The sequence below is a fragment of the Mus caroli genome, unplaced genomic scaffold, assembly GCF_978045245.1.
Source record: "Mus caroli unplaced genomic scaffold, Mus_caroli_1 scaffold_8, whole genome shotgun sequence".
Lineage (NCBI taxonomy): Eukaryota > Metazoa > Chordata > Mammalia > Rodentia > Muridae > Mus > Mus caroli.
The window spans coordinates 102,291,114-102,318,870 of NW_028227263.1; the positions used below are offsets into that span (position 1 = coordinate 102,291,114).

At 53.0% G+C, this 27,757-nt stretch overlaps 2 protein-coding genes across 8 annotated transcripts; both read left to right on the top strand.

Annotated features, from left to right (window-relative positions):
- The first annotated feature begins 1,207 nt into the window (after positions 1 to 1,207).
- Prmt1 (protein arginine methyltransferase 1) lies at positions 1,208 to 10,403 on the top strand. 3 transcript variants are annotated; one of them, XM_021166720.2, is made up of 11 exons: positions 1,215 to 1,314; positions 3,422 to 3,475; positions 3,969 to 4,070; positions 5,268 to 5,423; positions 5,512 to 5,575; positions 7,677 to 7,819; positions 8,245 to 8,332; positions 8,425 to 8,540; positions 8,933 to 9,083; positions 9,530 to 9,651; positions 10,175 to 10,403. In XM_021166720.2, the coding sequence occupies exons 1-11, from the start codon at positions 1,279 to 1,281 to the stop codon at positions 10,256 to 10,258; spliced, it is 1,116 nt and encodes a 371-aa protein (XP_021022379.2). In that variant the 5' UTR covers positions 1,215 to 1,278; the 3' UTR covers positions 10,259 to 10,403. The 3 variants fall into 3 exon arrangements, with proteins under 3 accessions (XP_021022380.2, XP_021022379.2, XP_021022381.2); XM_021166722.3 differs by lacking the exon at positions 1,215 to 1,314 and adding an exon at positions 3,681 to 3,785 and having other exon boundaries at positions 3,422 to 3,479; XM_021166721.2 differs by lacking the exon at positions 3,422 to 3,475 and having other exon boundaries at positions 1,208 to 1,314.
- A 1,878-nt stretch (positions 10,404 to 12,281) lies between these two features.
- On the top strand, positions 12,282 to 27,679 carry Cpt1c (carnitine palmitoyltransferase 1C). Of its 5 annotated transcripts, none has more exons than XM_021166900.3 (19): positions 12,282 to 12,504; positions 13,429 to 13,582; positions 14,158 to 14,297; positions 15,933 to 16,104; positions 16,611 to 16,712; positions 16,788 to 16,925; positions 19,893 to 19,967; positions 20,119 to 20,229; positions 20,316 to 20,400; positions 21,496 to 21,691; positions 21,796 to 21,978; positions 23,205 to 23,310; positions 24,162 to 24,278; positions 24,713 to 24,877; positions 25,378 to 25,509; positions 26,126 to 26,278; positions 26,880 to 26,993; positions 27,123 to 27,215; positions 27,384 to 27,679. In XM_021166900.3, the coding sequence occupies exons 2-19, from the start codon at positions 13,442 to 13,444 to the stop codon at positions 27,558 to 27,560; spliced, it is 2,400 nt and encodes a 799-aa protein (XP_021022559.1). In that variant the 5' UTR covers positions 12,282 to 12,504; positions 13,429 to 13,441; the 3' UTR covers positions 27,561 to 27,679. The 5 variants fall into 5 exon arrangements, with proteins under 5 accessions (XP_021022559.1, XP_021022561.1, XP_021022560.1 ...); XM_021166902.2 differs by having other exon boundaries at positions 20,122 to 20,229; XM_021166901.3 differs by having other exon boundaries at positions 13,432 to 13,582.
- Positions 27,680 to 27,757: the final 78 nt, after the last annotated feature.

Below are 27,757 nucleotides of genomic sequence, written 5' to 3' on the forward strand. Positions count from 1 at the left end.
CAGATCTTAAGCGTTGGTCTGCAGCAGAGGGTAAAGGTGCTTGCCGCTAAGCCTGACGACTTGTGTTCAATTTTCTACACACACATCGTGGGAGAAAGGACTCCTGTTCATTGCTTTGTGACTTCCATACGTGCAAGGCACACACGAATGCATGCTCACACTATACAAAGTAAGTGTTAGGCGTTGGAAGGAAACAGGTCAGATGTGCACGCGTACCTTATGCGGAAGCTCGCACTGGAGGGGCTCATACGGGAGTTTAAAGGATCTTATGTTTGGACCATAGACTAGTGGGACAGAAGCCAAAGGGAAGGTGCACGAACCCAGCAACTGACATCCATCCTCAGGGAAGGAGTAACTTTCTGCAGATCCAGGGAAATTTCCTGGAGGAGGCGGCGACCGAATTGCAGGTGATTGACGTGTAGGAGTTGGTCAGACAAAGGACGCTGGGTGTTTCCCGCAGAGGACCTGGAGGCCACGAGGAGGCCACAGGTCTTCAGAACTTGGCGCCTTCCAGCACAGGGGTGGGAAGCTCACAGCGAATCATGGCTGGTTTCGGAACCACAGACTAGAATGTGCCCTCATCCGTGTCTCAGGAATTGGGGGTTTCCCTATAACTTAACGCGCCCACGCGTCCCAGTTCCTCCAGAAAACATCCAAGACCGGGGGTAGAGGGTGTGTATGGGGGGGGGGGGAAATCCACAGAATGATGATGACTGACATTCCTAAGAGCCAGTTGCTGCTGCCCAAAGCTCTGCCTGCTTCCTTATGGGCCAATAGCCCCTCTTCTTCTAGGCCTGTCGCTTAAACAGGGTGGCGTTAGAGCCGCGAACGTCACCTTTGGCTCAGCCAATATCAACGAGGGAGGAGGGAACTATCTTAATGATGGACATGTCAGTTTCTAGACGTCCGCTTAGCGCGGAGCCCGCCGGGAAGCTCCAGGGCGGAGCTGGCCAGAAAGGGGCGGGAAGAGCTGGTGCATTTTACCCAATCGTCACACGTGCTGGGTGAGACAGACAGGCAGTTGTTCCCTTCCTAGCGGACAGGAGGGGGCGGGCCTTTAAACGCTAGGGGGGGCGGGCACTTTATGTTTGATAGGCGTGTCTGTCATCCAATTGAAATATGAAGCTCTCGAATGGACGGCTTTACAGACCAATGAGAACTTATGGCGGGGTATCGGGGGCTGGGCTGAGGACCCTCTGGTAAAAGGCGGTCCTCGGTCGAGCCGGGGGGGAGAAAAGAGAGAGGGGGGGTCTCGGAGGCCGGAGGACTCGGGTGAAGATGGCGGCAGCCGAGGCCGCGAACTGCATCATGGAGGTGAGTAGCTGGGCTCTTTAGGCCCGGGTGCGGCGCGAGACGGATGGCCCACGGCCTGAACTGTGGGGACGGGGCCTTTTGATGTGCCTGGCTTCGCGTTGGTCCGCATCGGGGGATCTGTTCGATCGTGACGGGAGAGATCTCGGCTTTCGGTGCTTTGAGACCCGCAGCCGAGCCGAGGACTGTCGCACGTGGTCGCGGGCCGGGGGCGCTTCCAGCCAGACCGCACGTGGTCTCGCAGTGAAGCGTGGGGAGGGGGGTGTGCCGCCTCGAGGGGCCCCGTGGGCTCCACGTGCAGGACAAAGGCCCCGCCCCCCAGCCCGATGACCTGGGCTGCACTCAAGGGGTCCAGGGGTTGCCACCCGCTCTCCCGGGCTCGGCTGTGGATGTCCATGCAGCCCGGGCTCTATGCACCCGCGTGGGGCCTGAGAACATCACTCCCCGGCCTCCTTTTCCTCAACTCAAGTGTTAGCCTTGTGCAGCAGGGGGGGATGGGCATAGCCCCGTGACCTCTCTTTAAGGAGATGGTGGGGAATCTCATCCGAGGAGATCCGGATCCGTCGCCGGGCACCCCCTCGTGGTCATTATGGGCGTGTGAGAGGGGCGTCTTTTTTCATGGGGCGTGGCCCAAGCCCACTCCCTCATGGGAGGGCCCTCGGGTGGATGGATAGTCAGAGGTCAGTGGTGGGGGATAAAGGAGTTCTGATGGCCCTGGGCCTTAACCCCCACAGATCTCCGTTTTTACCAACTTGAATGTGGCAAAGGACCCCTTTTTGTACATTTTCGCCTTTGCCTAATTTCCCCCCAAAACGGATTGAAATTCTAGCATCTGCCTTGCTTACCTGCTTATAGTTGATTGTTCGATCCTAAGCGGTATTCCTCAGTCTACTTTTTACTTAGTTTAATTAAAACAAATGTGCCTGAGCCGGGCAGTGGTGGCGAACGCCTTTGATCCCAGCACTTGGGAGGCAGAGGCAGGCGGATTTCTGAGTTGAAGGCCAGCCAGGGCTACCCAGGGAAACCCTGCCTCGAAAAAAAAAAAAAATGTGCCTGGCCTTGAACTCACCCTGTAGCTGAGTATGGCCTTGAACTTGCCGTTTTCTTTTGACTTCTGAGTAGCTCACCATCAGGCTTGTAAGGCAGGTCCTAGACATGGGTTTCAAGCTCTCTTCAGTCATTTGTCAACCTTCTGGTGTCCGTCTGTACTATTGAAGTGGGAACCTCACCTCCCAGGCTGTGGGGAGCTGAGAGCTTGGTTAGGTCTTGACGTTTCTCTGGAAGCCTTGGGTGGCAGTCATTGATGGTATTTAATCTGATGGGGCCCATACCTCTTCAAGTTCTCTGGAGGGGAAGGTCAGTTGCTGGGAAATCTGCCATAAATAGAGATCAGTTAGCCTACAGGGTCACTATGGTGACCCTGGGCCCTGGGACTCGTGGACAGAGAAAAGAAAAAGCTGTTCTAGTGTGAGAACCCAGGTGAGGTGGGGAAGGGTCTGGACTCAGTTTTCCAAGGCATGTATGATACCTCCTCAGAAAGGCAGGGAAACCAAAGAGGTCAGGTTGCCTCTGTGTGTTGGTGTGGGTGTGGGTGTGAGTTGGGGGTGGTGTGCCTGCTGCTTTGGTAGTGTGCTACGTCTCTCTAATGGAATCCTCTTAGGACAGGAGACAGCACCCTTCCCTTCCTACCCCTCCCTCCAGTTTATTCATGGCACTTCAGCCTGGCATGTGTGTCAGGAAATGTCACCTAATCTCGTGGGGGGGATTAGGTAGTGAAGGGGAGCAACAGCTGGGCAGTGCCCATGTGCCCTGGCAAGTATTGGGTCTTGTGGCCTAGATGGGGTAGGTTTGTGTGGCCAGTCATTGGACCAGAGAAGGACAACAGGGGGCAGGCCACCATCTCTTCAGCCAACAGCTGGGACAGGAGACCTTCCCTTCCCTCCTTCCTATCCTTCTCTACCCGATCACAGCCTCCCTCATTGCTTGTCCCTGCTTACACACACACTCCCTTCCTTGCCCTGGCAAAGCCAACCTACAAACCACTCACCGTCCCAAAGGCCTTCCCCAATCACCCCGTAGCTAATCCTTTTTCCCTGTTACTCTCTCCTAGAATTTTGTAGCCACCTTGGCTAATGGGATGAGCCTCCAGCCGCCTCTTGAAGAAGTAAATATCCTTTTGTGAGACCCCCACCCAGCCCACTTCCACATACGCTTACTTGCTATACATCTGACTCCCCAAGAGGTTTAATCGTCCTCTCGCTTTCCACCAGTTTCCTCTGCTGTGCCCCCCTAATCCCTTAGGACAGAGCCCTTCCTGGCCCCAGCTGGCTTCCCCAGAACCATGGCTGCTTCCTTAACTCCATCTCCAGCCCTCCTCCCCTGCCCTTCCATGTGTCTGCCCTGGCTCTGCCCTCTCTCCCTCCCTCCCCAGCTGTGGGCTGAGCTAGAGACAGGCCATAGAGCCTGGAGAGATGGTAGGCGAGGCGGCTGCTCCCTGGATGGTGCTCTGGGTGGGTCCTGGAAGTGGAAACATGACCTGGGGAAGAAAGATGCTGGAGGGGGCTGGAGGGTTGTCCTGGTATGATGAGGGGCTTTTTGCAGGTTGAGGAGATGCTGGGGAACCCACCTTTGACCCTTTGCCACTCCCCCTCTTCTAGGTTTCCTGTGGCCAAGCAGAAAGTAGTGAGAAACCCAACGCTGAGGACATGACATCCAAAGACTACTACTTTGACTCCTATGCCCACTTCGGCATCCACGAGGTGAGTAGAGACTGACCCTAAAGCCAGGATGGACTGAAGGACCACAAGACTGGACAGGGGTCTGAGTGTCTCAGCACGTGCACTGCTCCCTCCCTTTCTGCCCCTTTGGCAGACTGAATTCTTCCATCTCTCAAGAAGCCAGTGCGAGTGCTTGCTGCCCCAGTGTACCACAGACCTAGGGATGAGGTCCGGCCCTGTCTGTCTCTGGCACCCTCTAGTGATTGGCAGTGGGGCTGCGTCCATGGCTCATGCTGCACTACAACGCTTTTGATAAAGGAGACAGGACTTAGTGCAAATCAAATGACATTCTAAGGAATCCCCATCTCTTTTCCATGGGGCTTTAAAAACAACTACTACTAGAGGCTGGGATGTGGCAAAGTGACGGAGTAGTTGCTTAGCACGTGCTGGATAGTGGCCTCCATCCCCAGCATCATAAACGGGGAAAATTTGCATAAAATAATTGAGCTTTTGGAGACCTAGGGACCTACCCTAGTTATTAAAGGGCTTGCCATGCAAGCATGGGTTTCAGGGTTTAATCCCCAAAACCCACTTAGGACTGGCAGTGGCTCAATGGGTAAAGGTACTTGCCACACAAGCAGAAAGGAGTGCTTGCCATACAAGAGATCCCTGGATGGAGGGTGGAGAGTGTCCTCTGACGTCCATGTTCCTGCATGCATGATAACTTCCAGAACACCGAGCGTGGTGGTGTATGCTTGTAGGAGCTCAACTCTGAGTAGGCCGAAGCAAGTTGATCGCTGGGCTCATTAGCCTAACCTAATGGTCCAGCTGCCCAGGTCTCAGACACCGTGTCAGAAGACAAGGTGGCTGGAATCTGAGAGGTGAGGTCAGGGGTCAGTCGACCTCTTGCTTGAATGTGCTACACAACCTCCTTGCTACTCGGTTGTCTGCTCACTGCATTTTAATTTGTGTGAGCCTGCCAGGCCAGTACCAAGGTTCATTTTGGTGATCTAAGGGCTGGCCTTGTACCCAGGATCTTCCTGTTTCAGCCTCCTGACTCATCCCTGGCTCGTGCAAGGATGGCACTGATAAAACCTGGCCAGTGTAGGTGTTTCCTGCAAAAGAAGCCCCCGGAAGGGAAAGGGGCTCTCTGAGCCTTGCTCACCATCAATGTGGTGGTGGCATGCATGCCTTGTGTGTCCCCTCACTCTGGTCCCCTGTCTTTGGTTCCTTGTCCAGGAGATGCTGAAGGATGAGGTGCGCACCCTCACATACCGCAACTCCATGTTTCACAATCGACATCTCTTCAAAGACAAGGTGGTGCTGGACGTGGGCTCAGGCACTGGCATCCTCTGCATGTTTGCTGCCAAGGCGGGGGCCCGCAAGGTTATTGGGGTAAGTCCTACTGCAGTGGGCGGGCTGCTTAGGAGCTGGAGAGGGCATGGACTGGACTCTGTCTCACCCTCCTTCCTTCCTGCCTTAGATTGAGTGTTCCAGTATCTCCGATTATGCTGTGAAGATTGTCAAAGCCAACAAGTTAGACCATGGTGAGCAGGAGGGGGGGTGGTCTGTGGAGGAACAGGCCCCTTCTTAGACACCTCAGTGAAGAGTTAAGAGACCACAGTGGACAACTGGTGGCTCCTTCACGTTCGCCAATGCTGAGTCTGGATGTCGGGATGTTGGGCCTTGCACTTTAGGGTTTCGCATGGGGATTTTTGGTGACTGTGCTCAAGATTAGAACTTCCCTTCTGCGAGGGTTTCCAACCCTCAGTTGTCAAATCCAGGGCCTGTCGAGACTTCTCCCCAGCAGCCCCCATTCTGAGCATGACTGGCATTACCTTCCTGAGAACCCCACAACTGCTGCCCGTGCATCCACTACACGGCCGGGTGTGCAGGTGGAAGCTTACTTACCACAGGCCTGCCGCTCTACAGTTCCCACAGGAAGGTTGTGCACTTGGTCCACCAAAGGCTTTGTCATGTGCTTATGTGTACACATTGAAAGCCTTTAGTCTGCCTTAGGTGTCATTTCAAACCAAACTAGTTTTTTGTTTTTTTGGTTTTTTTTTTTGGAGGGGGGGGGGGTGGTTTTGGTTTTGGTTTTTCGAGACAAGGGGTTTCTCTGTATAGCCCTGGCTGTCCTGGAACTCACTTTGTAGACCAGGCTGGCCTCAAACTCAGAAATCCGCCTGCCTCTGCCTCCCAAGTGCTGGGATTAAACAAACTAGTTTTCCATGCAGTTAAACTCTTATTTTCCTTTCAAGAGTAGGCCTCGCTGTGTAGCTTTGGCTGTCCTAGAACCCACCATGTAACTGGGTTGGCCTTGAACTCAGAGATCCTCTTGCCTGTGCCTCCCAAGTGCTGGGATTAAAGGTGTGTGCCTGGCTGTACTTAGCATTATAAAAGATGGAGCAGGTCTAAACTGAAGGCCCTGGAGGCCTCGTGTCATCCCATCCCTGGGAGGCTTAGAGCCAGGACAGGCTACAAAAAAGGAAAGCCTGTGAGAGACAGTTGAGAGTGGCTGAGCACTGGTGCCACAGTCTTCAAGGGCAGAGGCAGGCATGGGAAGGTCCGGGTGATGGTGCTTTCTTTAGTAGGAACTTTTGTACTGCGCCAACAAGTGATGATCTGCAACTGAAGCAACAGGCCTGTGAGCTAGCACACCCTTGTAAGGGGTGGGTGCCTTAGCGGACTACGCACTAGGCTAGGAACCTTGGCCCTCCCGCTGAGCCAGTTGGACAGCTTTCTTTGTATTTGAAACAGGTTTTTTGTTTGTTTGTTTGTTTGTTTGTTTTGTCTGTGTGAGTGAGCTGTGTCTGTCCTCAGAAACACTAGAACAGGGCATCAGATTCCATTATAGATGGTTGTGACCCATTGTGTGGTTGCTGAGAATTGAACTCACGACCTCTGGAAGAGCAGACAGTGCTCTTCACCACCGACCCAGCTCTTCAGCCCCAAGACAGGGTTTCTTATTGTAGCCCAAGTAGGCTTTGAACTTCCATTCCTTGAGTGTCAGCCTCCTAAGTAGCTGGAGTGACAGGCCTGGCTGGCAATGATAGTTTTATTTTGTTTCATTGAAATGCTTTCTATCTTTATTGGGTGGGGGGGCTGCAGTGGGGCACATGTAGAGGTCAGAGGATAAATCTCATTCTACCCTGGGGGTGAAATTCAGGTCATCCCACTTGGTTGCAAGCATCCTAACCTACTGGCCTCATTTTACAGTTGTGTCCACACCATTATTACTTACTGTTTCACTTACTGAATAGAAAATGTATTTCATCTGAGCGCTGCTGCTATGGGAGGAAACAAACCCAGACTGGAGAATGTTAAACTTGGGCTCGAGACAGAACTACTCCTAGACCCACAGACAGAACCTGAAACTGTTGCTGTACCCTTGTGGTTTAGGATGGACCTGGTGTTTTAACCTTTTATCCCCAGTACTGGGGGAGGGGCCGGGGGGGTGGGGGGCAGAGGCAGGCAGATCTCTGGGTTTGTGGCCAGCCTGGTCTGTATAGCAAGTTCCAGGACTACATAGTGAGATGGTTTGAAAAGAGAGACAGGGTGCCTGCCCTTTGACCAGAGTCCTCTGGCTGTCTGGAACCATCTGGGCCAGCCCTCCCCGTGACTGGTATGCCTTTCCTGTGGGTGCAGTGGTGACCATCATCAAGGGCAAGGTGGAGGAGGTGGAGCTGCCCGTGGAGAAGGTCGACATCATCATCAGCGAGTGGATGGGCTACTGCCTCTTCTACGAGTCCATGCTCAACACCGTGCTGCACGCTCGGGACAAGTGGCTGGTGAGCCATACGCCTTAGATGGAGTGGGCGCCCCAGGCTAAAGAGTTAGAACAGCAAATAGGGTACCACCAAGTGTTTCTGTGTGTGGATGAGGCCTTCCCAGGGAGAAGGGAGCAAAGGAATGGCAGAGGAGCTGACTTGAAGAAGGCCAGTGCAGAGTCCTTACGCCAGGAGAGCGAGTACTGGGAGGAAGGGGAGGGATCAGGAGGAGAGTGTACAAAATGGAGGTGCCTTTCCTTCTGGGGTGTTTCCAGGCTCCTAGGAATTTTGAGACTGCCAGGGCTCTGGATGCACTGTGGCTGTTGAGTAGGGACCAGACTAAAGGATGAGGCCTGGGTGGCTAAGGGGTCTCTGGAAAGTGATGGTGGGCTGGACAATTGGTTCCGCTCAGTTAGGTCCTTGCTTTTACCCAACTCCTCCTTCAGGCACCCGATGGCCTCATCTTCCCAGACCGGGCCACCTTATATGTGACAGCCATTGAGGACCGACAATATAAAGACTACAAGATCCACTGTGAGCTGGGGTTGTAGTGGGTGGTGAGGGCAGGATGGGTGGCGAGGGCAGGGCCTGGATTCCACAGCTCATCTGACCCTGTCTGTACCCAGGGTGGGAGAACGTGTATGGCTTTGATATGTCCTGCATTAAAGACGTGGCCATCAAGGAGCCCCTGGTGGACGTGGTGGACCCAAAGCAGCTGGTCACCAATGCCTGCCTCATAAAGGTAACTGGGCAGCAACAGCAGGGGTCCCAGTCCCTGACCAGTCCATTAGAACTGTAGGGAGAGCAGTTGGGCCACACATCAGAGTTTTCAGGGCCATGCCTGGTGCTGAGAGATGGCTTCAATTCCCAGCAAACACATGGTGGCTCACAAGCATCTATAATGGGATCTGATGCCCTCTTCTGGTGTGTGTGAAGACAGCTACAGTGTACTCATACATGAAATAAATACGTTTTTTTAAAAAGAAAGAAAATGTTTTGAGGGCCAGCCCAGGATACATGAGACCCCGTTTCAGAAGGCGGGGGCTGTTTTACTGTGATGGGAAGGGGCCTAACAGGCAGCAGTTGTTGTTCAGGGTGGGCTCTGAGCACTGACTGGGCTCACCCATTTGGCAGGAGGTGGACATCTACACAGTCAAGGTGGAGGACCTGACCTTCACCTCCCCCTTCTGCCTGCAAGTCAAGAGGAACGACTACGTGCACGCGCTGGTGGCCTACTTCAATATCGAGTTCACCCGATGCCACAAGAGGACCGGCTTCTCCACCAGTGAGCGCCATGTGGGGCTGGGCGGGGGGCCAAGAGCATCAGTGAGGTTTCTGTGAGACGAGCAGTGTCGTGCGTGCCTGAGGCTTATCACAGCCATGGAGCTGCTCGGGAACAGGGCAGAAAGCTCTAAAGTTGAAGAAATTTAGTCCCTCGGGGAGGGTGGGGCCTGGCCCGGTGGTCGGGTGCCTATGGTATTCTGGTTCTGGGTTCTACCACTTAGTCCTATTAAGAACAAGGGGGAGTGCTGGACACTGAAGAACTCTTCCACTGTCAGTCATTGAGTGACTGAGTCTGATCCCAGTGTAACTCAGGAAACACAGGCAAGATGCAGGATCACTAGCCCTCAAAGCCTTGCTGGTGGTGACCTTGTGGGGGGGGGGGGCAGTGGCATGTTTAGCGTGGCGACACCCAGGCAAAGTCTGGAACTGACCGTGCCCACCTTTCAGGTCCTGAGTCCCCGTACACACACTGGAAGCAGACTGTGTTCTACATGGAGGACTACCTAACAGTGAAGACTGGCGAGGAGATCTTTGGCACCATTGGAATGAGGCCCAATGCCAAAAACAATGTGAGGCCTGATGGAGAGTAAACGTGATATGGAGGGTGTGCAGGAAAGTCGGGTTCTGGGTAGATTTGAACAGTGCCAGCTTGGGTAGCACAGCAGGTACCTGAGGAAGCGCCCATGTGGCTGCTGGGTTCAGTGATAACCTTGTTCAGTACCCTTCCTGTGGGCACTGAAATCACCTGACTCCTGTTACAGGTTAGAGTGGCAAGTGCCAGAGCACAGTGTGATGCTAGGAACACCCAACCCTGGCCCTCTTGATCCATGGGTGGAGGGGCTTTAGGATGCTTGCAGGGGGCCTGAAGCGGTGCTGACACTCCAGCCAGCGGCGCTGGTGCTGGTCCCTCGGTGGCAGAAACTTAGACTGTGGCTGGGGAGCATGGGGTGCATATAGCCGATAGTGCTGTCAGTAGGTCAGGGTGCAGCGTGTGCAATGTGCTGGCTGGCAGGCGTTGCCAACACGCTTGCCTGGCCCTTGGCTGATGGCTCTGTCTCCCACCTGAGCTCTGTCTCCCTCTTTGCCCTGCAGCGTGACTTGGACTTTACCATCGACCTGGACTTCAAGGGTCAGCTGTGTGAGCTCTCTTGTTCCACTGACTACCGGATGCGCTGAGGAGGTGCCAGGCTGGCCCTCCTGCAGAAGGGGGCACGGGGGGATGGGTTTGGGGGATGGGGGGGTACATCGTGACTGTGTTTTTCATAACTTATGTTTTTATATGGTTGCGTTTATGCCAATAAATCCTCAGCTGACCATGCCACTTCTCGCCCTGGGGCTGGGGTAGTTCAGTAGCCTGTCACTCCCTGAGGACTGTCCATTTTTGGTCTAGGGATGTGGACCTCAAGCTAGGTTGGATTCCTGGCTCCATCATGTCTGGATTCCCAGACCTTCCTGAGATTCTTTTTTTTGTTTTTGTTTTTGTTTTTCGAGACAGGGTTTCTCTGTGTAGCCCTGGCTGTCCCGAAACTCACTCTATAGACCAGGCTAGCCTCAAACTCAGAAATCCGCCTGCCTCTGCCTCCCAAGTGCTGGGATTAAAGGCACGCGCCACCACGCCAGGCTGTTGCTGCGATTCTTTGGAGCAGAGGTTAAGGAGTCCTCAGTGGGGGTCAGACCCCTGAGCCCCACCCCAGAGTCTGCCTTCCATCTCCTGCTCTTCCTGTGCTGTTTCTGTTTTCTGGGGGGTTTGAGAGGGGGTTTAAGACAGGGTTTTTTTGTGTAGCCTTGGCTCTCCTGGAGCTCGCCATGGTCCATGCTAGCCTCCAGCAGAGGTTCACCGGCCTCTGCCTTCTGAGTACTGTGACTAAAGGCCTGCACCGTGGTACTGGGCCATTTGTGTTTGTTTGCGTGGGCTTTTTTTGTTTTGGTTTGGTTTTTGGTTTTCCGAGGCAGGGTTTCTCTGTGTAGCCCTGGCTGTCCTGGAACTCACTCTGTAGACCAGGCTGGCCTCGAACTCAGAAATCCGCCTGCCTCTGCCTCCCAAGTGCTGGGATTAAAGGCGTGCACCACCACCGCCCGGCTGTTTGCGTGGTTTTGTTTTTTTCTGTGTAGTCCTGCTGTCCTGGAACTTGCTTTATGGTCCAGGCTGACCTCTAACAAAGGTCCACCTGCCTCTGCCTTCCAAGTGATGGGATTAAAGGCGTGCACCACCACTGCTCAGCTAAACATTTTTAAGGTTTATTTCTTTATATATATGGCTGCACACCAGCCAAGGGCATCAGATCCCACTGTTAAGCTAATCATGGTTGCTGTTTCTAAGTAAACTAGTTCTATTCCAGTGACCCCAGGGTTAGGCCCCTCCACTCACTCCTCCGGAATAAGGGTGAGACCAGTATTTTGGTCCACCAGTGCTTATGGGAGCTGGATCACTCTGACCTCAGAACAGGTGGGGATTTGGATCCTATGTGGCAAGGCCAAGTGGGGGTGGGTAACCCTAAAGCCAGAAAGTTCATTGAGCAGACCTGAGCTCTAAGATGCCCTTGGATGAGAAATTTGTTCGGTCTGGCTTCCCACCCTGTGCCTGATGCATTGGTCCTTAAGCCACACTAGCTCGCTCCTATTCCAAGCAAGAGCCCTCCTGGGTCCTACCCTGCCACCTCCTTAGTGCAAGGGAAGCATGAGCCCAAGGACCTTCACAGAGCCCCACCTGCAGTGGAGAGACCTGGATATTGTCCTTGCTGGGTGACAATGGGTTGGTCTCTGTCCTGGGGTGGACCCAAAAGAACACCAGATCCATTGTGGACAGAATATGAAACCCTGGAGTGGAATAAAGCAGACTGCCGTGTTTGTGTATCTATGCCCATCTTGCACCTTCTAGCTGGGATCTAGTCCCCAGTGGCGTCTATTTCACGTGCCTCAGTCTGTACCCCTGCTGTGGATGGTTCTGATAGATCAGCCTAGAGGCATCTAAGATGTGCTCCAGCAGATAAAAGGCTACATACATGACATGATGCAGTACCTAAAAGAGGGCAGGGAGGGAGGTCAAGGCTGTTTCCTGAACAAATTGGAAAAAAAAACAAACAAACAAACAGGCTTTGGGTAAGAGGGTTGGACGCTGGGACTCCGAGGGGGCGGGGAGAGAATGCGGAGGGATTGGAAAAGAGCAGGGACAGAACGCGGAGGGATCGAAGGAGGCGGGGATAAAACCTAGGGCCAGAACACCCAGTTCAGGGAGGGAGGAGGCACCCGCGAGGTGTCTCTGGGTTTCAGGATAACAGCCAAAGACGGTTGATCAGTTCGTGGACTCATTATACGGGGACTGGATGTATGTACATGGGAAACTGGGTACTGGACTCAAACTGGGGGAAGGAGGTGTATATGGAATTGACTCCAGGAACCGCAGCTGCTGACCTCTGACCGGTGTAAGTACTAGTACCAGGTACAGGAGGGGCTGTGGGCCTTGTGTTGGGGCAGGCGAGTAGGGCTTCTCCATCACTTGTCCTGGACATGCCTCCGCTCATCACCAGCATCCCTCGATGCCGGGCATGCGCAGTAGGGTGCTTCCTCTTTCATCCCTCTCCAGACCCCATGGTGGAAGGGAATCAGTATGTGTCTACGCCTTGCAATTGGAAATGAACAGTGCCACCGTCGGCAAATGTTCATTTCCCTATGGGTCTAAAAATTAGTACGTTAAGAGAAAAAACAAAAAAACAAAACAAAACGAAAAACTAGTGTGTTTTACTCGAACCTGTATCAATTTCCCTCCCCCACCCCGAATATTGAGTACTGAATTCTCAGTAATACAGGTCTCAAGGTTGCTCGCCAGCCTTTATACTTTTTTTTTTTTTTTTTTTTTTTTAAAGATTTATTTATTTATTACATGTAAGTACACTGTAGCTGTCTTCAGACACACCAGAAGAGGGCGCCAGATCTCTTTACGGATGGTTGTGAGCCACCATGTGGTTGCTGGGATTTGAACTCTGGACCTTCAGAAGAGCAGTCGGGTGCTCTTACCCACTGAGCCATCTCACCAGCCCCAGCCTTTATACTTTCAGAGATCCCCAGTTAAATGAAGTCAGGTCCCAAAGCCCTCTCCAACTGTGAGCTGCAGCGCTCCTCTGGTTCTTAGAGCAGAGTATGCTGATCCTGTGGTCCTGCTGTGGGGAGGAAGTGACAGGGTCTGAGAGAGGAGGGCTGGGGACCAGACTCCTCCATCCCCCACACAGCTGAGAGCAAAGTCTGCACGGGTGGGTCTGAGGGGAAGGGGCCAAGTTCTGGAGTCCTGGACCTTGGGGGGCGGGGAAGCACCGAGGTCCTGGAGAATGACTCTCCGTCTTTCTCCTAAGGAGCCCAGGGAACATGGCTGAGGCATACCAGGCCTCGAGCTTGCTGTCTTCACTGAGTTCCGACGGGGCAGAGGTAGAGCTCAGCTCGCCAGTGTGGCAGGAGATTTACCTCTGTGCCCTGCGCTCCTGGAAAAGGCATCTCTGGCGTGTTTGGGTGAGGAGAGCTATTGGCTGGTTTCCTTCTGGGAATTCAGGTTTCGGGGCTTCCTGAAACCACTTCTGAAGATATGGATGTCCAGTCCCAGGCCACTGTTAACTATGGCTTCCTCTGGGATGCTCTGTCCCGCCCACTGGCCTCCCGGCTCAGCATCCAGACTCACTCCCCTGCTGCCCTCCCCATGCAGCTCCTCCCCCAATAACTTCAGTATAGTCTCCTTATCTTGGATTTATTTATTTATTTGTCTGCTTACTGGCTGACTGCCTTACTGGTGCCAAGGTTCAGAATCCAGGGTTTTGGACAATCTAGGACAGCTTGAATGACACTCTCATCCCCTTACTGGTAGATTCCAGGAGGGTTCCCTACCACCAAGCCATGCCTCCACTAACACCCCATGGTGGATTCTAGGAAGAGTCCCTGTCCCAGCCTAACTTCCTTATTGGGGAATAAGCAAAAGTTATGCCATGCTTCTAATCCCTTACTAAATACATTCAGTAAAAGGAATCCTGTGCTCTGCCCACATCCCAGACCCTAGAAGCTCCCGAGAGTGAGCATCTCCTTTCTCACCACAGAATGACTTTCTTGCTGGTGTGGTCCCTGCAACCCCCCTCAGCTGGCTCTTCCTCTTCAGTACAATCCAGCTTGCCTGTCTCCTCCAGCTGGACCCTTCCCTAGGACTGATGGAGAAGATTAAAGAGTTACTGCCAGACTGGTGAGAACCTTCCTCTTCACCAGTCACTGCCCTAACAGCTCCCCCCCCCCCGAAAGATACTCTGTGCTCTTCCTGCCACAGAAATGTAATTTCTGGGTGTGATGGTGCATAGGCCTTGAATCCCAGCACCGGAGAGATCTGGTCTACAGTGAGTTCTCCAGGACAGCCGTGGATGTTACTCAGAGAAACCCTGACTCAAAAAAAAAAAAAAAAGTAATTTCTGGAGTTTACTTTATAATAGAGGCACAGCCAAAAGAGGGGCTTCATCTCTTTCACTTCATAGCTCTATCTATTTTGGATTTTTGAGACAGGGTTTCCCTGGGTAGCTTTGTGTGTCCTGGAACTCACGGTAGACCAAATTCTCCTGCCTTTACCTCCCAAATGCTAGGATTAAAGGAGTGTGCCACCACTGCCCAGTTTTTCTTTTTTGTTTTTTGGGTTGTTTTTGCTTTTGTTTTGTTGTTGTTGTTTGTTTTGTTTTGTTTGAGATAGGGTCTCTTAATGCATGTAGTACTAGCTGTCCCGGAAGCTAGTTATACTGAGAACGGGATAGCCTTGGACTCACAGAGATCCCCCTCCCTCTGGTGCCACATCAGGTTTTCAGGATTGTTGAGCTCTTATCCTATACTGGGTTCTGAACTGAGGCAGGGTGAGGAATGGTGGCTCACCAAGTAAGCTTTAATCCTAGCAGAGGCAGGGCTTACATGGGAAGGCCCTTTCCAGGTAGAGGTTTGTGCGTACAAAGGCATCCTGGAATACAGACCCAGATCCCATCTCATACCAAACAACCAAAGCAAACATTATCACCTTTAGGAAGGGCCTGGAAACCAGCAGGGATAGGTGAGCTGGGTTCTGGGAGGTGGGCCAGGCTTCCGTGGGAAGGGGCAGATTTTCTGAACAAGGCAGAGGCCCCAATTAGACATGGATCATGTTAGCCATATTCATGATCCAGTCTAGAGAAGGGCATCCCATGGAGGAGCGGCAGTGATAGACCCATAGTCTTGAAACCCGGAGCGCACGGGGAGGGCCTGCTACAGGGCCACACTCTGGGCTTCCTCCCCACACTTGCACTCATTGCTTTCCCGGTCTCCTTACTTATTATTTACTCTTATTTACTTTTTTTTTTTTCCAAGATAGGGTTTCTCTGTGTAGCCCTGGCTGTCCTGGAACTCACTCTGTAGACCAGGCTGGCCTCGAACTCAGAAATCCGCCTGCCTCTGCCTCCCAGGTGCTGGGATTAAAGGCGTGCGCCACCACTGCCTGCTGCTTACCTATGGCGGGGTTTCATGTAACCTAGGCCGTCCTCCATTTCACAATGTAGCCAAGCATGGACTTTAGCTCCTCTCCCTGCTTCCCCAGTGCTGGGATTGCAGGATTGTGCCAGCACACCCAGTTTATGCATTGAAACCAGGGCGTTTGCATGCTAGGCAAACACTCTACCCTGGTGTACTCCCTGGTCCCAGGAAAGTGATTTTAGAAGCTTGGTGCCTCCCCAAGGGCACACCCACAGAGGGACACACCCACTTTATAAGGTAAATAAATATGTCTGTCAGATGTGGTTGTCACCAGTGCCCATTCTGCAGGCTCGGTCCACTGCACAGCTTCTGGGGTACCCTCTATTCATTTCTCTCCCAGGGGCGGACAGCACCATCAGCTCCAGGGGCTCTTGTCAGCAGCAGTTTTTGCATCATGTTTGTGGGGAGCCCTCATCTTCACCCTTCATGTGGCTCTGAGGCTCCTTCTGTCCCACCATGGCTGGCTTCTGGAACCTCATGGCGCCATGTCCTCACCCACGAAGACCTGGCTGGTATGTGAGGATCTAGACTCTCAGAACAAACATGTAGCTGTCTCTGTTTCTGGGTCTCGGTCCACCACCACTCCTGTGTCTGTATCCATACCCCACCCCCACCCCTGTTCTCTCTGGGTCTTTGACTCCCACTTTGTCCTCAGTTTCATGCTGTTTTCCTATACCCCTCTCACTATCTCTATATACCCTTCCCCCTCCATACAGCGTACATCACCTCTGTCCTCTGGTTCAGCATCATTCACCTCCTCCCTCCCCTTCATCTCTCTCCATCACTTCTGTCCTCTCATCCTGTTCTTCACTCTGTCTCTCTCCCTTCATTATCTCCATTCTCCCTCTTCCCTCCCCCATCCATCATCTTGTCCTCTCTTCTTCTCCATCACCTCCATCCTCTCGGTCCCATCATCTCTCCTCCACCCTTCCCCCTTCATTTCCTTACTCCCTCTCCCTATATCATCTTCGTCCTCCCTCTTCCTTGCTCCAACTGGGTCCTCTCCTCTGTTCCGCAGGCATTGGTCAGAATCTTTTCCGGGAGGCACCCGAGGCTCTTCAGCTTCCAACGCGCGCTCCCGCGACAGCCAGTGCCCACGGCGCAGGAGACCGTGCGCAAGGTGGGCGTGCCCTGGAGTGGGGTGGTCTCGGGCAGGCGGCGGGACCCTGACGCTCCGGTCCTCGTCTGCCTGTAGTACCTAGAGTCTGTACGCCCTGTGCTCGGAGACGACGCTTTCGACCGCGCTACAGCGCTGGCAAATGACTTCCTGAGGTTGCACGCACCACGACTACAGCTCTATTTGCAACTCAAGTCCTGGTGTACTTCCAACTACGTGAGTTCGGGGACCCAGCCCGGCCCTGCAGTGATTGGCCCACCCGCCCTGTGATGATTGGCCCGCCCTAACCATGTCCCTGCCACGATTGGCTTATCTAAGTGATTGGCCTGCCCCAGCCCTGCTTGTGATTTGCTGGATAATAGAATTTCAGTAAGTAGTCCCGCCCCTTCGGCAGTCTCTAAGCCCCGCCTCTGTGCTCAGTCCTGCCCCCACACCCCCACCCCCGTTGTCCCTCAAATTGGAATTACTTCAGGATCCCCTATCAGAGTTTGAGTCCCACTACTTGTGTTAGGACCAGAATTCCAACACGAATCTGCCCACCATTTCCAGCTCCCGGACGGTTTCTTAGTTGGTTAGCTAGTTTTCTTAGGTGGTTAGCTAGTTTCGGAGCTAGACCCGTGGCTGCACTTTTTGAGTTGAGCTTCTTAAGAAACTGAGGCACGGGCTGGTGAGATGGCTCAGTGGGTAAGAGCACCCGACTGCTCTTCCGAAGGTCCGGAGTTCAAATCCCAGCAACCACATGGTGGCTCACAACCATCCGTAACGAGATCTGGACACTCTTCTGGTGTGTCTGAAGACAGCTACAGTGTACTTACATATAATAAATAAATCTTTAAAAAAAAAAAAAAAAGAAACTGAGGCACGCGCCACCTCTGCAGGCGGATTTCTGAGTTCGAGGCCAGCCTGGTCTACAAAGTGAGCTCCAGGATAGCCAGAGCTATAAAGAAAAACCCTGTCTCGAAAAACCAAAAAAAAAAAAAAAAAAAGAAACTGAGGCACGGAATGAGTCACACGAATCAAGAATGCCAGCCATGGCTAATGTAGGAAACTGGAGACAGGTAACAGGCAACGGCATCTGAGAGGTGAGGAAGAAGAAAGATGAAGCTATACTTATCTCAGAGGTGGACAGAGAGCCTGACAGCGAACCGAACAGTCCAGTTGTTAGCAGGACTTAGGAGAAGTGAAAGAGGCCAATGTTAAACGAGTATGGAAAGGGGCTTCACTTTGGCCAGAACAAGGAGTGCAAGGATGGGAAGCCGAGAGTGATAGGTTTTCTCAGGAATGTACTAGGGACCTGGAAAGGGTGTGTTGGAAGGAAGACCTGGAGGTTGGAGGTTGGAGAGGGAGAACTAACACAGGTTTAAGTTAATTAAGCATTGGGCTTGCCTGGAGCTGGTGGCTCACGTTTTTAATCTGGACACTAGGAAGACAGAGAGGCAAGAGAAGGAAAGAGGGTCTGGAGCGGGGCACCCCGGGGGTAGTGGGGTTAGCAATTAATGTTTAAGTGTCTGCAGGAGCTGGAAAAAGCCAGACCTTAGTGGTCTACTTTTTTTTTTTTAAGATTTACTTATTTATTATATGTAAGTACACTGTAGCTGTGACACACCAGAAGAGATCAGCAGTTCTCATTACAGGTGGTTGTGAGCCACCATGTGGTTGCTGGGATTGAACTCAGGACCTCTGGAAGAGCAGTCAGTGCTCTTAACCACTGAGCCATCTCTCCAGCCCTAATGGTCTACTTTTATTCTTTCTTTCTTCATGCTCTTAGGTCAGATTCTGCTCTTTAAAAGTATATACAGGGGGCGTTGGGGATTTAGCTCAGTGGTAGAGCAGCGCTTGCCTAGCAAGTACAAGGCCCTGGGTTCGGTCCTCAGCTCTGAAAAAAAAAAAAAGAAAGAAAGAAAAAAGAAAGAAGAAAAAGTATATACAAGGACTAGAGAGATGGCTCAGTAGTCAAGAGCACATGTCGCTCTTACAAGGGACCTAACTGGGTTCGACTTCCAATACCCACATGGTGGCTCAGAAGGCTCCGCAGTTCCAGTTCCAAAGGATCTGATTCCTTCTTCTGACCTCAGGGTGCTGGTGGTACACAGACATAGATGCCTGGAAAACACCCAAGCACATAAAGAAATCTGATTTTTTTTTTTTAAGTATGTGCAAGAGGACTTGGGGTGGGGCTCAGTTGGAGGCAGCACCACACCCAGCATGTGGCAGGCACACGCTCCACCAAGTAGATGCTGATGCTCATTCTGTGTTGCTCAAGGTGTGGTTTACCACTTTGTGTGTGTGTGCATGTGTGCACGAGTGTGCAGTCCAGAGGTCCACCTCAGCTGTCATCCCTCGGGGGCACCATACAGTTGTGGTTGGTTTGTTGGAAGATTTTGTTTCCTTGTTTTTACTTTATGTGTATGAGTGTTTGCATGTTTGCACGTGTGGATGTGTTACATACGTGCATTACCCACGGAGGTCCGAAAAGGGTGGGGGATTTGGTCCCCTGGAGCTGGAGTTATATGCAGTTGTGAGCTGCCATATGGGTGTTGGGAACCAAACCCAGGCCCTCTCTCTACAAGCACACCAAGTGCTCTTAACTCCTGAGACATATCCCCAGCTCCATCTTGTTTTTTGAAACCGGGGGTCTCTCCATGGGGGACTGGGGGGGTCTGCTGATTGGGCTAAGGTATCTGGACAGCAGGCCCCAGCAATTTTTTTTCCAGCAATTCTTTCTCTACCTCCCTAGCAATGAGATTAGAAGTGTGAACCACCCTGGTACCTTCACTCAAGTTAATGATTACATAATATTCCATAACTTGGGGGTAGCAGGGTTTGGATTTTTTGGTTTGTTTGTTTTTTTTTTTTTCTGATTTTTTTTTTTTTCGAGACAGGGTTTCTCTGTGTAGCCCTGGCTGTCCTGGAACTCACTCTGTAGACCAGGCTGGCCTCGAACCCAGAATTCTGCCTGCCTCTGCCTCCCAAGTGCTGGGATTGGGGGTAGCAGGTTTTAATGAACTAATCCTTCATCTGCAGACTTATATTGCTGGTCGTTAACCATAACCAATTCCCCCCTGCCCCCGAGATTCTTTCTGCCCATGTGACACAGGAAAGCCTGTGGGCTCCCTGGTCACACCATCCCACTCCCTGGGGGTCTCAGCCACCCCAGCTGAGCATCTCCCATTCTCCTCCCAGGTCAGCGACTGGTGGGAAGAGTTTGTGTACCTGCGCTCTCGAGGCTCACTGATTAATAGCACCTACTACATGATGGTGAGGAGGGAGAGGGAGAGGCAGGCAGCGGGTGGCAGGGGCCTTCGTGGCCTTGGTGGCCCATGACCTAAGTGCAGAGCTCTGTCTGGGGCTCCTATCAAGAACAAGCATGGCCTCAGTGTATTTTGTGTCCCCTCCCTTTGCCACCAAGCAGGATTTTCTGTACGTCACCCCCACACCGCTGCAGGCAGCCCGAGCGGGCAATGCTGTGCATACCCTGCTCCTGTATCGCCACCTTCTGAACCGGCAGGAGATCTCACCGGTAAGGAAGGTCCTATGGATTGGGGCTGGAGGCGCAGGGAACCACAGAGGGCCAAGCCTGGCTCAGGAGCCCTTGGCCTCCTGCAGACATTGTTGATGGGGATGCGACCCTTGTGCTCTGCCCAGTATGAGAGGATGTTCAACACTACACGGATTCCAGGGGTGGAAAAAGGTGAGGACAACCCCCCTGCTCAGTCCTTGTCCCTGTCTGCAACAGGGGCAGAGGCTAAGAGTAGGACTCTAGCCGGCCTGCGTGGGCGTTTCTCCCAATTGTCTTGCTTCCTATGTCCCCTGTGGGCCTTGGCTTCCTCCGCAGTGAGATGGAGTAACGTTGGTCCCTGAGGTGGTGTAAAAGGAGAGGTAGCTTAAGGTGGAAGTCTCTCCTTTTATGAGTATACGGTAGCTGTCTTCAGACACACCAGAAGAGGGCATCAAATCTTTTGTTTGTTTGTTTGTTTCAAGACAGGGTTTCTCTTTATAGCCCCGGCTGCCCTGGAACTCACTCTGGCCTCGAACTCAGAAATCCGCCTGCCTCTGCCTCTCAAGTGCTGGGATTAAAGGCGTGCGCCACCACTGCCCTGCCAGGTATGAGAGTTTTGCCTGTGTGCATTCATGTGCACCACCTGTGTGTCTGGTGCCCCCTGGAGCACTGACGACTGTGTCAGATCCCTCGGAACTGAAGTTAGAGCTGGCTGTGGGGAGGCCACGTGGGTGCCAGTAATTGAACGCAGATCCTCTTTCAGAGCAACAGCGCTGTTAACCTCTGAGCCATCCCTGCAGCCCTGGACATCTTTTTCTTTAATTATATTTTATTTTATGTGTACGAGCACTCTGCATGCATATGTGTCTGTGTACCACGTGTGCATGCAGTACCTGTCGAGACTGCGTCAGATCTGGGACAGGAGTTACACATGGTTCTGAGCGGCCATCCGGGTCCTCAGGGAAACACCTAACCACTGAGCTACCTCTCTGGCCCTGAGCAGGCCTCTTGCCTAACATGCAGGAGGCCCTCTGTTATAAATGGGGTGTGGTGGCTTACACCTGTCACCCAGCACCGGGAAAGTAGAGGCATGAGGAACAAGAGTTCAAAGTCATCCTCTGTTAGATATATAGCACAATCGAAACTGTCCTGAGCTATGCTCAGGCTATGGACTACTATACAGCTGTCAAAAATCATAAAAACATAGCCCAAGGCATGATTAGTAAGTGGGGTGGTTCTTAAAATGTGACCTCTTCCCACCTTCGTCTTCCTCCCGTGTCCCTCCAGACTACCTTCGTCACCTTCAAGACAGCCGACACGTGGCTGTCTTCCACCGGGGCAGATTCTTCCGTGTAGGGACTCACTCTCCCAATGGCCTGCTTTCCCCACGGGCCCTGGAACAGCAGTTCCAGGACATCCTGGATGACCCCTCCCCAGCCTGTCCCCTTGAGGAACACCTAGCTGCTCTGACTGCTGCTCCCAGGTGAGAACCAGTAGGCTGCGGTTGCAGGGGGCAGGCTGGGCTCCAGGGAACAGGCTGGGCAGGGTAGAGGGCCAGCTGGGCTCAGGCCCATCCCACTCGGACAGGAGCATGTGGGCTCAGGTGCGGGAGTCAGTGAAGACCCACGCAGCCACCGCCCTGGAGGCTGTGGAAGGGGCTGCCTTCTTTGTGTCCCTCGATTCTGAGCCCGCGGGACTGACCAGAGAGGACCCCGCAGCTTCCCTGGACGCTTATGCCCACACTCTGCTGGCTGGCCGAGGCCATGACCGGTGAGTCTACCCCCTACAATACCACCTACACACTTATGGAGACCTAGGGCTTCTCCACAGGGGGCAGCCAGACCCCATGCCTCAGCAGCTAGACTCAGGGGTCACTTATATCGTACAACCCCCAAACAGTTTGGTGGAAATAAGAGACCTCTAGCCCAGAGAACCGATCTCCTCAAGACCCCAGACACTCATTTTATTTTATTTTATTTTGGTTTTTCGAGACAGGGTTTCTCTGTGTACCCCTGGCTGTCCTGGAACTCACTCTGTAGACCAGGCTGGCCTCGAACTCAGAAATCCACCTGCCTCTGCCTCCCAAGTGCTAGAATTAAAGGCATGTGCCACCACTACCCGGCAACACTTATATATATATTTTTTTACAGATTTATTTATTATTATATCTAAGTACACTGTAGCTGTCTTCAGCTACACCAGTAGAAGCCGTCAGATCTCATTATGGATGGTCATGAGCCACTATATGGTTGCTGGGAATTGAACTCAGGACTGTCGGAAGAGCAGTCAGTGCTCTTAACCACTGAGCCATCTCTCTAGCCCCACTTATATCTTTTTTTTTTTTTTTTTGGTTTTTCGAGACAGGGTTTCTCTGTGTAGCCCTGGCTGTCCTGGAACTCACTCTGTAGACCAGGCTGGCCTCGAACTCAGAAATCCGCCTGCCTCTGCCTCCCGAGTGCTGGGATTAAAGGCGTACGCCACCACGCCCGGCCCACTTATATCTTGATACTCATTTTATGTCAGGAAATCTAGAGGTGCCTCATTCAGTTTTAGCAGTATTCTATAGCCTGAACATAGCACAGTTTAGTAAACTGATACTCTACTCTGCCTTTGGACTTGTAGATTATTGCTAGTCACTGCTCATGATCAGCTCCTCCATTGAGCTGTGGTCAGTTAAGGCAGTGTGGTCTCGTGATGGAGGATTATTTAACCGTAACAACAGACCCAAGATTGAGGGTCTCTCCCCAGCACCTCCAGAGCTGACTTCCTAGAAAAATAAAACCAAAAAGCAATTCCCTAAATCTGACACCCCTGTGGAGACTGTCTGAAACCACCTCTGGGGATTGGCAGCACTCCCGGATGCCCCTTGGGCTGGCACCTCCGCTGATTCTCCTGCCCCCTCCTCACCCTGAAGCATACCCCTACACCAGAAGTCCCACGGGTGCTCACATTCTCCTCCCTGGCGCTTCGGTGACCCATCCAAACTCTTTCTGCAGCTGGTTTGACAAATCCTTCACCCTCATCGTCTTCTCCAATGGGAAGCTGGGCCTCAGCGTGGAACACTCATGGGCCGACTGCCCTGTCTCAGGACATTTGTGGGAGGTGCGTTCCTAAGTCTGGGGACCCTGTCCAAGGACTCACCACCCTGAAGGACCTTAGAATAGAGGCATACAGACTCAGAGACAGAGAAGGACCTAGCAGAGAATGGGGCTTGCCACGATGACCTGCCTGGGGTGGGTGTGTCACTGCAGCTCTAGAGACAGGAAAGTGACTTTTGAGAGTCACACAGAAAGAAGGCACAGTGATAGTGAACCTAGAGCCTGTTACACCTCCCCACCCATGCACATGCAAAGAAAGACAGACACACACACACATACACACACAGGAGGCTGCAGCACACATGTACACTCATGCACATAGACATGGACTCTCACTGGCACACACCCAGAACGGTGTAGCACACATCTGTAATACAAGTACTTGGGAAGCTGGAGGCTTTTCGTTTGACTCCAGCCTGGGCTACCAAGCCAGTCTGTGGCAAAGGGAAACAGAGCTGGCTTTGGGCTCAACTGGTGGACTTCCTGTGAAGTCCTGGGTTCCAGTCTCCCCAGCAGCAGGTAAGATGGCTAAGGTGCTGCTGCCCGTCATCGGAGCACATAGGACGTGGAGGCGGGAAGATGAGGCGTTCAGAGCCATCATCAACTACATAGTAAAGAACAGACTAGCCTAGGTCACATCGGACCCTGTTTCAAAGTGAAACCAAAATGGGCTCCAGGGCAGCTGAGCGAGGTAGAAATGTGATCCCAGAAGGCTAAGCAGCGTGCACCTGCCTGCTCAGTGGGAACATCCCACAACATTGGGTTCTGGGGACTCACGCTCAGCCACACTGGGCCCTGCTGTCTCCGCAGTGGCTTTGGCCCAGAAGGGGAAGTAAATGACACTTTTGTCCCCAGTTCACCCTGGCCACAGAGTGCTTCCAGTTGGGTTATGCCACCGATGGCCACTGCAAGGGTCACCCTGACCCTACCCTGCCACAGCCCGAGCGCCTACAGTGGGACCTTCCAGAGCAGGTAAGGCTGGGCTCGCCTTCACCCTGAATTCATCCCCCGCTGCCTGTACCACCTTTCAGATCACATCCAACCATACCCACTGCCTAGAGTCCCTGACTAGCCCCAACACCTCTATCTCTGTCTCTTTCTCACCTCCATTCCCTGCACTTTGTCTCTCTGGTAGGTGGGTCCCAACAACCCTAGCCCTACCCAGCTTCAGCCTGGTCCTTTCGAACCTCTCTACAAGCCTGCTTGCATCTCAGTCCTTGCCTTCATCTGAGTCGAACCCCACTCCCTCACTGCTGTCCACGCCCTGTCTTAACCTCTCCCTTTCGTCACCTTCTGCCCCACCCCACCTAACCGCATCTCCACCTTCCCTTCCAGATCCATGCCTAAGCTCTGCCTCTGCCCTGCGTGTTAACACCAGTCATTTTTCCCACCTCCCTCTCTGGCAGATCCAGCCGTCCATCTCGCTGGCCCTGAGGGGAGCCAAGACCTTGTCTGGCAACATCGACTGCCACGTCTTCCCCTTCTCCCACTTCGGCAAGAGCTTCATCAAATGCTGTCATGTCTCTTCAGACAGCTTCATCCAGTTGGTCCTGCAGCTGGCCCACTTCCGGGTCAGTGCCTGCTCCCTCAAGAGCCTCCAACACCTGCCTCTCCAGCCACCTCCTCGGGGTCTCCTGTCATTGTGGGTCAACTGCTCATCCATTTTATGGGTCACTCATTGTGTTTTAGATCAGTCTTTAGGGGATACATGGGGGCCTGTTGGGGTGTGCAGGGTCTCACTGTGTATCCCTGGCTAACCTCAAACTCACAAGAGATCCACCCTGCTTCTGCCTCCCAAGTGCTAGGACTAAAGGCATGGACAACCAACCCTGGTAGGTCAGTGGTCTTAACATAGGTTGACCATCTTGTTGTGAATCAGCCATCTTATTCCAGGTCATTCATCCATCCGGTGTGGGTCAGCCATCTTGTTGTGGGGTTGGCCATTTTGTGAGTCTGTTGTGTTGTCTTGATTTCCTCTCCATAGATAGCATTAAGCAGAGGTTGGTTGGAGGTCAGGACTACAGAGACATCCCAAGGCTAGCTGACAGGTTCTTCTTCTCCTTTCCCTCAGGACAGGGGTCAATTCTGCCTGACTTATGAGTCAGCCATGACCCGACTGTTCCTGGAAGGCAGGACAGAGACAGTGAGGTCTTGCACCAGAGAAGCCTGCCAGTTTGTGAGAGCCATGGACAACAAGGAGACAGTGAGTGTGGGCCTCACAGAGGCCTCCATCGTCTGTGATCGCGTCTGCAGAGATACCTGTGCTCAGGATCTCGAATGGGGGGGCATCCACAACAAGGGGCCAACCAGCTCTGACCGTGGGGGTTCAAAGTAAGGGATTATCCACAGACCAGGAGAGTGTGTTCTGGGCTTTAGCGGGGATAACACACAGTGCTGGGGAACACTTTGCAGAGAGCACGAGAGCACGGTTTCCACTCTGTTGGCTCTCCTCACTTCAACCACTGTGACCCCGTGTGACCATGACCTCTGTCTATACCATACCTCAAATTTATAGCCTCTGCTCTAAACAACTCCCCCACCTCCCTGTTCACAAACCCAGCTCCCTCACCTGTGAGATGCAGTGACTCCCCAGAGGACCTAAAGGTCCAAATGTCAGGCATGTATCATTCCTTGCTGTGTGACCCTGGACAAGTTGCTTCTGCTCTCTGAACCTGTTTCCTCTCTGCCAAGTGGGGTAGATAGATATCCAAGCCTTGCAGGCGTTTTGGAAGTTGGCTCAAGACCAGATATAATCCAGGCCCTCCAAGTAAGCCCACGTCCTGTCTTTCCATGGCCTTTGACTGCCCCGGGGGACCCAGGACCAACAGTGCCTTGCCCTGTTCCGAGTGGCCGTGGACAAGCACCAGGCTCTACTGAAGGCGGCCATGAGTGGGCAGGGGATTGACCGTCACCTCTTCGCACTGTACATCATGTCCCGGCTCCTCCATATGCAGTCACCCTTCTTGACCCAGGTCAGGAAAACGCTCAGGAGGAGAAGGAATGGCAGAGGAAGGAAAAGCTAAGAACCAGGAGGGTGGTGTTGGAAGAACTGAGTGGAAGAGCGAGCGTGTAGAGACAGCCACGTGGGGTGGGATGCAGAGGGGAGAGTGGGATTTAGCCATAGAGCATCAGTCCAGAATCCCCCACTGAAGAGCTAAGGGCTTGGCTCAGTGGTAGAGCCCCTTCCCGGCATGCTACAGGTCCTGGGGTCAGTCCCCAGCACCATAAAGAAAGAAAGGGCTGGGTGATGGTGGTGGCCCATGACTTTAATCCCAGCCCTCTGGAGACAGAGGCAGACAGATCTCTAAATTCAAGGCCAGCCTGGTCTACAGAGAGTTCCTGGACAGCCAGGGCTACATAGTGAGACCCTATCTCAGAAAAAAAAAGAAAAAGAAAAAAAAGGGGAACGGAAAAAAGGGGGAAAGAGGAAGAAAGAGCAGAGTGGAAAAGAAGGCATGGGGGGAGGGGCGTGGTCAGAGGAAAGCCACTGATTTGGGGGCAATTGGCCTAGGGAGGTCAGGCTTGCAGTGGAGGAAAGAAATTCTTTTCTGTCTGACCACCGGCTACCCTCAGGTCCAGTCGCAGCAATGGCTGCTGTCCACCAGCCAGGTCCCTGTGCAGCAGACACACCTGATTGATGTCCACAATTATCCGGATTACGTTTCCTCTGGAGGTGGATTTGGGCCTGTGAGTGGACTGGACTGGGTCCAGCCTCTGGGCAGCTGGGGGATGGGGGGCGGGGCGGGGCGGGGCTCCTGCCCTGCGGGCGTGGAGGGTAGGCTGGGCTATTGGCTTGCTTCACTCTCCCTGCTCCAGGCCCATGACCATGGGTATGGTATCTCCTACATCTTCATGGGGGAAAACGCAATCACCTTCCATATCTCCAGCAAGAAATCAAGCACAGAAACAGTAAGAGGAACTTAAGTGCCTTCTTTCTCTCTCGCTAAACTCTGGGATTGAGCCCTTCAGATCCCAGAGGTCCCTGATGTAGCCTCCTCCCTCAGACTTGTCTCCCGGACCTCCTCCCTCAGACTTGTCTCCCAGGCCTCCCCTAGTGCCTCATCTGCTTCTCTGCAGGACTCGCACCGGCTGGGGCAGCACATTGAAAATGCCCTGTTGGATGTAGCCTCCCTGTTCCGGGTTGGACAGCATTTCAAGCGCCAGTTCAGGGGGGAGAAATCGGATTATAGATACAACTTTCTCTCCTGTAAGACTGTGGATCCCAATATCCCTACATCCTCCACCAACTTGTGAACCCCTCAGCAGGGAGCTGGTCTCCCTCAGGATGGAAGGTGTTGTTCCCAGGGCTTGGCTGGCACAGACAGGGGTATCGGGGATTCCCACACCCACCTGGTAATAAAGATGTGAGTTGGGTGCAGTATCCACTGTGCTTTTCTGCGGGGCATGGGTGGAGTGGGGGGTGGGGCACCCCTTTCACCCCAACTTGACTT